Source organism: Apis dorsata, unplaced genomic scaffold, assembly GCF_000469605.1.
Source record: "Apis dorsata unplaced genomic scaffold, Apis dorsata 1.3 scaffold_59, whole genome shotgun sequence".
Lineage (NCBI taxonomy): Eukaryota > Metazoa > Arthropoda > Insecta > Hymenoptera > Apidae > Apis > Apis dorsata.
The window spans coordinates 896,270-905,726 of record NW_006263359.1 but is presented as its reverse complement, the minus strand read 5'-3'; the positions used below and the strand labels follow the sequence as shown (position 1 = coordinate 905,726).

Genomic DNA, 9,457 nt, shown 5'->3' with positions numbered 1-9,457 from the left:
TAGAAGAACTGGAAGCTGCATCAAATGCAATTAACTATGAACTAAACAATTTTTGAGCATCTCGCTCTCTCTTACTTTTTCATTCTTCCATTTGCTCTTTCTCACATGTGCATACATTCGCTCATTATTTCATTTATCTTCTTTCGTTTTCTTTTGCTCATCTACAAGCTAAATCCAATAGAGGCAGAACATATTCTTCAGAACAATTTCTGCGAGGTACATAACTACTATAAGAATGACATAATAATAATATTATTATTAAGAATAATAAAAATAATAATATTAATAAGGAAATTATCAGCAAATACTTTGTGAATTTAATGTTCAAAATATATATACTGTGTGCATGTGTGCTCATATATATGCACACATTAATTAAGAATAAGCACACAGTTTCAGATTCTCTCGCACTCTCTCTTTCATTCGCTCTCATTCTCATTCTCCCCTCTCTTTTTCTCTCTACGCACATTCATTTTATCGGTCGCCGTGTTACGTGGTTCAGAATATCTCGCACGTTATACCGACCACGTCACTCGTTCGGCAATTAAATCACAGACAATGTGTATGATACGGTGATTAACAATAAATCGTCAACTAGCATTACCTATATATAATTCGGGATAAATAAAAGTTATTGTACAAATTAATATTATGCATTCAATTGTAACAAAAAAGACACTGTATTTTTGTTTCTTTTTTCTCCGGTAAAGACATGCGAATGTACAAGTATATGCACGGACACTGCGGTTTATTTCTTTACCTCGTTCACCGCTCCATTCGTTCATTTTCACAAACTCGCCTGTGTGTATGTTTGTAGCTTAACTTTAAGCCTTGCTCCGATAAAACATCTTCGTAAAAGTTTCGTTTTATTTTATTTTATTTTTCTTTTTTTTTCTTTCTTGCTTTGATCGTAGACAATTATAAAAGTACACTTTCGTTACTCTGACATTATATTTTCGCTTCTTTTTTGGTTATTCTGCAAATTCACTGCAGCTGAAACATTATTAATTATTATAAATATAATATTGATAATTTTTTTAAATATTTAATATTGATGAAAAATAATAAATACCAATAGACTACATAGCGTTTTCTTGATGATTCTTTTGGAATAATATAGTTTCTTCAAAGATATATTGTTTTAATACTTCTTTTGGAAGATCATCTAATTCCATGTCAAACTTAAATGGTTCTTCTGCAACTGGCTAAAAATAGCATGTTATAAAATTATTTTAAGTATTTGTCTAAATATTTAATGTCTAATAGTAGAAAATATACTTCATCAGCAGGATCATAATATTGCTCTAAATAAGGATGTGCTAAAGCATCCTCTACAACAATCCGTTTGTTAGGATTAAATGTTAACATTTTATCTAACAAATCTAAAGCTCGCAAATCGGCATTTGGAAATAAACTTGTCCATGGAACCTTTGGTTTATATGGTAATGATTGAAGATAATTTCGTGCCTAAAATAATATTTTATAATTGTACGTATAATGTATTAATATAATGATATAAAAGAAAATTAAACATAAAAAAATGATTAATACTTTTTCATTTATAATGCATTCAAGATCCTCAGGGGATGGTGATCCAAGGACTCCCAATATATGATTTAGTTGATCTAAATAGTGTTTACCAGGAAATATTGCTCTTCTGGAAAGCATTTCTGCAAGAATGCAGCCAACTGACCAAATATCTATAGACTTAGTATAGCCCTGAAAAAAGATAATAAAGTCTGTTATATTTATTCTAAAATATTCTAAAATTTATATTTCTAAAATTATTCTAAAATTCTAAACTAAAATGATTCAAATTCTATTATTCATTGGATTTAAGCACCTTGGAATTAAGCATTATTTCTGGAGCTCTATACCACCTTGTTGCTACATATTCAGTAAGAAAACCAGCATGATTATGCTCTGGATCAGCAACTCTAGCTAAACCAAAATCACAGATTTTAAGGTCACATGTGGTATTTAACAGCAAGTTGCTTGGTTTCAAGTCTCTATGTAATACATTTGCAGAGTGAATATACTTTAATCCCCTTAATATTTGGTAAAGAAAATAACATATATGATCATTACTAATAGCCTGAAATTAATGAATGAATTTTAAATATATTAATATTTTTTTTATAATTTCATTTATTAATATTAACTATACTAACCTGTGTTTTAAGAAGTTTATAGAGATCAGTTTCCATTAGACATTGAACAATATATACATCTTTCATTTGTTCTATAGTAGGTGCCCTTAATATATCTCTTATATCTATTATCTAAAAAAGGAAGTGTAAAATCAATAAATTTTTTATCAATAAATTTTACTAATTATATTTAACTGATTAAATTACTTACATTTTCATGCTTAAACCTAGTCAAAATTTTTATTTCTCTTAATGTTCTCTGACTATATGTTTGATGTTCAAAGGGTGAAATTTTTTTAATAGCTACTTTTGTTTTTGTTACATTATCATAAGCAGATCTGAAAAAAAATTTCAAAATACTTAAGACATTAAAAATTTTTTTCATTAAATTGTTTTATCATATATTCCAAAAATAAATATAATAATATTATTAAGAAAAAAATAATAAAACACATAAAATATATACATAAGATTTGTTTCTTAGCCTAGAATCATAATACAGGAAGTAATTTTATAGTATCTTTTTTTTTTATTTTTAAAATTTATTTTAAGTTTAAATATATCATATTCTAAAAATATCTATTTAGTATATTCAATATATCTACTCAATATATTCAAATATATTAAAAAAATAAAATAAAAGTTAAAACAATTAAAAAAAAAAAAAAAATTAATTTGAAGTAATTTAAAAAAATTTTTAACAAAAAAGATTACAATTTTTTCTAAAAATTCGCCATTTTTGCAAAAGTATGAAATATATACGTGATCTCGTTAACAGTACAATGATAAGAGCGATAAATGAGAGATAAGCGATGGGAACAAGGAAGTTATAATATTAACAAGTACGAATAGGGGTTTGAAAGGGTGTGACAATCATGTTCAAAACTGGCGCCAAAAGAAAACAATACATAACGATGAATAATACTTCGCAACAGTTGCATGTAGTGTTCAGTCAAAAATAAAATCTTTTACATCATGAAATGAAAACATTATTATAAAATTGATAATTCGTTTAATGATTATGTTTTTGATTGTTTATCTTTCGGCCTGTCAGCTAGTCAATACGCGGTTGAATATTCTTGGAAATAACAAAAAAAATTGACTCGAAGTCACTTACACGACCATTCCGTAGGCACCCTCACCCATGTACGACAAATTCGTGTATCGTGGACCAACTTCGAACGTTTGTCCACGAACAACTTCACAATTTGGATTTACACTTGCAGAACCTTCACCCGCCATTTTGACAACTATTTTGCGGCTCCGGCGAAGTCAGACCAAATCTTGCTTCTTAGTCGACTGACCATGAACGATATCATGATTAGATAGACTTATGAAAAATTTATATATTATTTATCAATTAATAAGGCATCAAAAACGATCTTTCCGCACCCTTTTCTTTAATTTTATCATTATAAATCAAATTTTGATATCAAATTTTTTTGATTACTTAACGTTAAATATATCAAAATATTAAAAATTATTATTTTAAAACATTAAAAAATAGAAGATTTAGAAATTATTTATTTTTTTTATATCTTTTTTTTATGAAAATTGTTATATTGTTAAGTTTTAACAATATAATTTTTAATTTTTAATTTTTATTATTAAATCTTATCGAATTAAATATTGATATGAAATATGTTACAATATTGAGAACAAAGACATTGTAGTTCTACTGAATTTCGAGTTTCTCATCTAAAGTAAAATAAATTAAGACTTAGTAGTTTTAGTATATGATTTATCATTGCTTTATAATTGTAATATTTGTATTATAATCGCATTTTCCGATAAGAATTCTTCATAGAATTCAATAAACTTTCAACTTAACGTTAAATATATTACAGATATAATATGAATGCACCACCGACTTTTGAATCATTTCTTTTGTATGAAGGAGAAAAAAAGTACGTATTAAAATCGATTATTTATATTAAACATTTAATCAAAATGATATATATATATGATTTTCTGTATTTAATAAAGAATTATCAAAGAACAAGACACAAAAGTTCCCAATGCTGCGATTTTTACTGTTAATAAAGAAGACCATACTCTTGGAAATATGATCCGCAAGTATATACATCTTACAAAAATTCATGCAATATAATATTATATATATATATATATATATATATACACATATAAAGAAGTATTATGATAATCTCATTTATTATTTGATAGTCAGCTATTGAAGGATCCTCAAGTTTTGTTTGCTGGATATAAAGTTCCACACCCATTAGAACATAAATTTGTGATTAGAATTCAAACTACATCAGATTATACACCACATGAAGCATTTATGCATGCTATTACAGATTTAATAGCAGAGCTTTCTCTATTTGAAGAACGTTTTAAGGTAATTTATAAATGAAAAATACATTACAATTTTTATATATTTATAATGTTATATAAAAAACATTTCAGGAAGCTATTAAAGAAAAAAAGGAAGGATTAGATTGAATTTGTTATTCTTTTTTTAAAATTAATTTTAGATATTAAGAAATGTAAATAAAATATTAATATGTATATCATTTTTGGATTACTACGAGACCTGATTTATTTTAATAAATATTGATATAATTAATATAATTAATATTAACTGATATTTATATATGTATGAATAAAGAAATAAAAATAGTTGAAAAATAGTTTACTTAAATTTTTTGAAATTATAACTCATTTAATAATACAAAGTCTGACAATAGAACAGCATATGAACTGGACGTTAGATGGACAATGACTTTAATCTTAAAGATAAAAAATCACTGTTTATTAAGAAATGAAGTCATAATTATTTAATTTAAATAAGTTTGTAAAAAATACTAAAATCAGTCTCTTACAATTTTATTTTTTTAACTACAATGTTTAATTTTCCTATAATTCTAAAAATTAAATATATGTTTTGAAATTAATGACTTTATTAACCCTGTATTTAAATTTAAAATTAGAAGGCAAGAAAATAGTAAATCATAGTAGTATAATTTTACTGAAACAAGTTTTGTACAAAAATTAATAGCAAAAATGGAACAATAAATTACTTTTATATAAAAAGTACAAACACTTTTTCAGAAAAAATGTACTACAATTGTAATATAAGTGCTTAGAAATCATATAAGAAACGCCTTGGACTAATTCTAATCTTGATTGATGAATTTTTCAAAATTAGAAGGAACTATTGTTAAATATATGGCGCTTTTCAATACTAAATAAATTATTAAATACATGTACAGATTCACATAAATATAATTAGTATGTACATAATTACATTTGACTTCATCCAAAATATGCGTTTAATTTTTCGTTACGCATTTCATTATGTTTCCATTCTATAATACAAATCAGCAATATATCATAAAATAACTTAGTCATAAGTCTGATTCACAATAGAAGTGACATATAACTTTGTACTTTAACAATCACGTGGAAGCGCAACAAATATACACATAAAAACATATATAGACTTTCAAACCATAAATTTAACATGAGGAGCACAAATTTGTCATGGAATTGTCAATATTTGGACAATTAATATGCATATTCCTATGCAGGAAGACATGCATATAACTATAGCTTTAAATTTTTTCATATAAAAATATACTCTGCAAAAATTTCAACAGGTTTTTTTTTTGTAATTAGGATTTTTGAGAAGCAATAAAATATCTATGAATGATAATACTCTATTAAAATGTTTCAGCATCATCGCAATCACGAGTATCATGTCCAAACACTGTAAAACAATTAAAACAATTATAAATAGAATTATAAAGATAGAAATTACAAAGAAACAATTAGAAGAATTAATGTGAAATATTTAAGAAATATACTTAATAAAAAACTTTGTATTAGTTGTTTATAAAAAATATTTTTCCAAAATTTCGCTAATATTTCTTAGAAACTTAAAAAAATATTTAGAACAGAACTTTATATTTTATATACCTCCTAGGAGAAAAAATATTATAATAAATTATTATGAATATAATAAAAAGAATTTCAATTTATATAATTTTGAGAAATGAACTCTTACTTTCACAATTTTCGCAGTACGGTCTTTCCACCGATGGTTTTTTTGAAGACTTTACGACTTTTTCCGTATCTAGAAAGTCTTGAGCTTGACGTGGACAATCTTCTGTTTCGTGTAAATCAAATTGATCACAAATATCACAGAACATACGTGGTGCAGCCATACGTTTCTCTAATGTTGTTCTTTAATCAAAATAATATAGTTAAATTAATAATTATTACATTAATATAATTATTATAAGATATATTGATTGAATATTAAATATTACAAACTTGGTATATTCATCAGCTTCATTGGAAGGTATTCCCATTTCAAGAACTTCCACTTTACATAATAAAGTTTCGTTTTTACGTTGCATATCAACTATTACAGAATTTAAGAAATCTATTTGACTTTTTGCTGTTTCATATTCTTCTTTTAATTTTAAAATATCAATATCCTTATCCACTGAAATAATTTATAATCAGTATTGATTTATAATCAATAATCAATAATTTCATTTATAATATATTTTATAATATAATTAAAAAAAAAATGCAAAAAAGATTTATTGATTTAAAATAAATTTTACCTATATGTTGTTTCATATCACCTCCAGCTGCCTGCAATATAAATAACAATTTATTATTTATAATATAATATATTTATAATATAATATTTTTATAATAAACATAACAAAATAAAAATCAAAAACTTACATCATAACTATTTTTTATATTTTCGCGAGTTAGCTTTAATTGATTTGTTGCTTCTGTCCATTTAGCTGTAATTTGTTTATTCTCCCTTTCCCTAAAATGATTAATATAAGTATATAAAATTTTAGGAATATTTAATATTTATTTTTTACTTACAAATTACTTTGTACTTCTTTTAAATGTGTTGTTTCCATTGACATAAGATTTAATTTTTCTATCAAATTTTGAACATTTTTTTCAGTTTCTTTTTCTTTAGTTTTTATGATATTTGTAAGTATTTCAATTTTTTGTTCTTGTTCTTTGAATAATTTTTCAAGAGATTCTTTATTCTCAATTAGATTTTTATTTTCTTTAATCGCTTCAGTTAATTTACTTTGCATAAATTTAACTTCTTCACTTTTTATTTGTTTATCCATTTCTAATTTTTCTGTTTGTGCATTTTCTAAAGCCTTAATTTGTGCTGTTAATTTATCAATAGTTATTTCTTTATTATTTAAATCACTAATTTGTTTCTCTATTATATCTTGAAACAATTGTTGCTGTTTTTCTAATTCAGAATTTTTTTGCATTATAGATTCAAATTCAGTTTGTTTAGCTTTCATTTCACATTCTAAAGTATTTTGTAATTTCATCACAGATTCTTCTTTAGAACTTTTCAATTCTTTCATCATATGTTCTGTTTCCTGAAGTATATTATTTTTTACATCTAATTCCTTTTGTATAGTTTTTAACTGTGATTCTAAATCTTTTACATTTTCTTCTAATTTTGATTCTAAAATTTTTACATTATTTTCTAAAGAAATTTTTGTTTCAATAATATTAGATATTTCTTTTTCTTTCTCTAGTAGAGCTTCCTGTACTTTTTTCATGTCGTTTACTTTATTTCTTTGTTCTTTTTGCATGGATATAAGAGTATCATTCAATTTAGAAAGTTGTGTTTCAAATTGTTCAGCTTCTTTTTTGGTTTCAACAAGAGCGTTTTCTTTGTCTTTAATTATTTCTGTAGCAGCAATTAGTTTATCCTTTAATTCTTTTACTTCATTATGCATAATATCTAATGATGTTGTCAAATCTTTATTCGTGGTTTCCTTATTAGTAACTAAACTTTCATTTGTTTTCTGTAATTCTTCATATTTCTTTTTTAATTCATGCAAATTAATATCTTTTTCTGTTATTAATAATTCTAATTTTGTGCGATTTGCTATTTCAATTTCTAATTTATCTGTCAATTCTTCAATCGTCCAACGATTGGCACTTTGATTTGCTTCTAACTTAGACTTTGTTTTTTGTAAAATCTTTGTTTCTTCTTGAGAAGTATTTAATTCCATTTTTAAGTCATTAATCTCTTTTTGAAGAGAAAATATCTCTTCTTTATGTGAATTTTTTAAAGTTTCATATTGTTTTTGTAAATTAATCACTTCTTTTTTGTTATTTTCTAATTCATTTGAAAGATTTAATGATTCCTGGGATTTTTCTTTAAGTTGTTCTTTAATACAGTTATTTTCTTTTATATGTTTTTCAAGTTCTATATTTTCTGTTTCAAATCTTTTTATTTTAATAGATAATTCTGTATTCAATTTTTTTTCTTTTTCTAATTCAGATTTATTATTCTCTATTTCTGAGCATTGTATTTGAATCAAATCATTAGCTTTATTTAATTCTATTTCCATATTATTCAACTTTGATTCTAATGATTTGAATAAGGTTTCATTTTTGAATGCTTTATCTTTAACTTCATCAAGTTCTTTTTCTTTTATTCGCAAATCTTCATTATATTTCATAAGTTGTTCTGACGAATCAGTAGAAGTACTTATTAGATTTGTTATGTCAGTTTCCTAAACATAATAAAAATAAAATATACTTTACATTAAGAATTTGCATTTTTAAAACTCTAAATAAAATAAACTAACCAATTTTTCTTTTTGAGATGTAACTTGCAACAGTTTATTTTCTGAATTAGCAACTTGTTGATTTAATTTTTCTATATTATTTTCAAATTCTCGAAGTTCATTCTCCAGAATCGCTTTACTTTTTTCCGATAAAGTAAGTGCATCCTGTAATTCTGAAAATAGATATAATTAATGTTAATTTAATAAAATAATATAATTTAATATCATATTATCGCTTACCTAAAGTCTTTTGTGTGAGATTTTTTATCTCTTCATCTTTATTTGCAAGAATTGATTTCAATTCAAGTACATCATTTTCTAATTTACTGAGCAATAGAGATTTTTGAGATATATAAGCATTTGCTTCTTCTATACATTTCACTTTTTCTTCAATTTGATCTTGATAACGTTTTGTTAATTCCTCTATTTCAGCTGCAGTTGTCGAACGAAGGTCTAATAATTCTTTTTCTTTCACTTTTAATTCTTCACTTAGTTTTTTTAATTGTGAAGAGGAAGTGACTTCTGTAGCCATTAAAGAAGCAATATCATGCTCCTAATGTAATAATAAATTTGAAATTAATAAACTTAATATTTGCAAAGAAAAAAAAGTACTTACTAATTTTTGTTTTTCTTGAACTATTTTAAAATTGTCTTCAGTTTTTGATTGATATTCCTGTATCTGCTTAGAAAGCAAACTAT

At 24.3% G+C, this 9,457-nt stretch overlaps 3 protein-coding genes across 4 annotated transcripts in view; 1 reads left to right on the top strand and 2 right to left on the bottom strand.

Moving 5' to 3' along the window:
- Positions 1–665: 665 nt before the first annotated feature.
- Positions 666–3,458, bottom strand: LOC102673404 (mitogen-activated protein kinase 1). 2 transcript variants are annotated; one of them, XM_006609700.2, is made up of 8 exons: positions 3,268–3,458; positions 2,362–2,488; positions 2,172–2,282; positions 1,844–2,095; positions 1,552–1,719; positions 1,279–1,467; positions 1,073–1,205; positions 666–993 (listed from the first exon to the last, which is right to left on the bottom strand). In XM_006609700.2, exons 1-7 carry the CDS (start codon positions 3,390–3,392, stop codon positions 1,080–1,082), a joined length of 1,098 nt encoding a protein of 365 aa, XP_006609763.1. In that variant the 5' UTR covers positions 3,393–3,458; the 3' UTR covers positions 666–993; positions 1,073–1,079. The 2 variants fall into 2 exon arrangements, with proteins under 2 accessions (XP_006609763.1, XP_031371090.1); XM_031515230.1 differs by lacking the exon at positions 3,268–3,458 and adding an exon at positions 2,617–2,635.
- Positions 3,459–3,855: 397 nt separating this feature from the next.
- LOC102673275 (DNA-directed RNA polymerase II subunit RPB11) lies at positions 3,856–4,705 on the top strand. Its single transcript, XM_006609699.2, has 4 exons — positions 3,856–4,057; positions 4,137–4,226; positions 4,335–4,509; positions 4,578–4,705. The coding sequence occupies exons 1-4, from the start codon at positions 4,005–4,007 to the stop codon at positions 4,611–4,613; spliced, it is 354 nt and encodes a 117-aa protein (XP_006609762.1). The 5' UTR covers positions 3,856–4,004; the 3' UTR covers positions 4,614–4,705.
- A 411-nt stretch (positions 4,706–5,116) lies between these two features.
- The window catches only part of LOC102673138 (CAP-Gly domain-containing linker protein 1), an 18,079-nt gene continuing 13,738 nt past the window's right edge, over positions 5,117–9,457 (bottom strand). The window contains exons 14-22 of the mRNA XM_031515234.1: positions 9,375–9,457; positions 8,999–9,311; positions 8,780–8,931; positions 7,026–8,704; positions 6,873–6,963; positions 6,746–6,776; positions 6,447–6,621; positions 6,178–6,356; positions 5,117–5,880 (exon numbers count right to left, since the gene is read on the bottom strand). Coding sequence (XP_031371094.1) covers positions 5,834–5,880; positions 6,178–6,356; positions 6,447–6,621; positions 6,746–6,776; positions 6,873–6,963; positions 7,026–8,704; positions 8,780–8,931; positions 8,999–9,311; positions 9,375–9,457 — 2,750 coding nt within the window. The 3' untranslated portion in view covers positions 5,117–5,833. The remainder of the gene's footprint in view (positions 5,881–6,177; positions 6,357–6,446; positions 6,622–6,745; positions 6,777–6,872; positions 6,964–7,025; positions 8,705–8,779; positions 8,932–8,998; positions 9,312–9,374) is intronic.

What these genes read in the sequence shown, in the direction of transcription:
- LOC102673404 (XM_006609700.2), bottom strand. Translation starts at nt 3,392, where the DNA reads ATGGCGGGTGAAGGTTCTGCAAGTGTAAATCCAAATTGTGAAGTTGTT. An exon ending in AAATAATGCTTAATTCCAAG is followed by an intron (nt 1,720 to 1,843) that starts GTGCTTAAATCC and finishes ATCTTTTTTCAG; the next exon opens with GGCTATACTAAGTCTATAGA. An exon ending in ATTATGATCCTGCTGATGAA is followed by an intron (nt 1,206 to 1,278) that starts GTATATTTTCTA and finishes TGCTATTTTTAG; the next exon opens with CCAGTTGCAGAAGAACCATT.
- LOC102673275 (XM_006609699.2), top strand. Translation starts at nt 4,005, where the DNA reads ATGAATGCACCACCGACTTTTGAATCATTTCTTTTGTATGAAGGAGAA. An exon ending in CTTGGAAATATGATCCGCAA is followed by an intron (nt 4,227 to 4,334) that starts GTATATACATCT and finishes ATTATTTGATAG; the next exon opens with TCAGCTATTGAAGGATCCTC. An exon ending in TATTTGAAGAACGTTTTAAG is followed by an intron (nt 4,510 to 4,577) that starts GTAATTTATAAA and finishes AAAACATTTCAG; the next exon opens with GAAGCTATTAAAGAAAAAAA.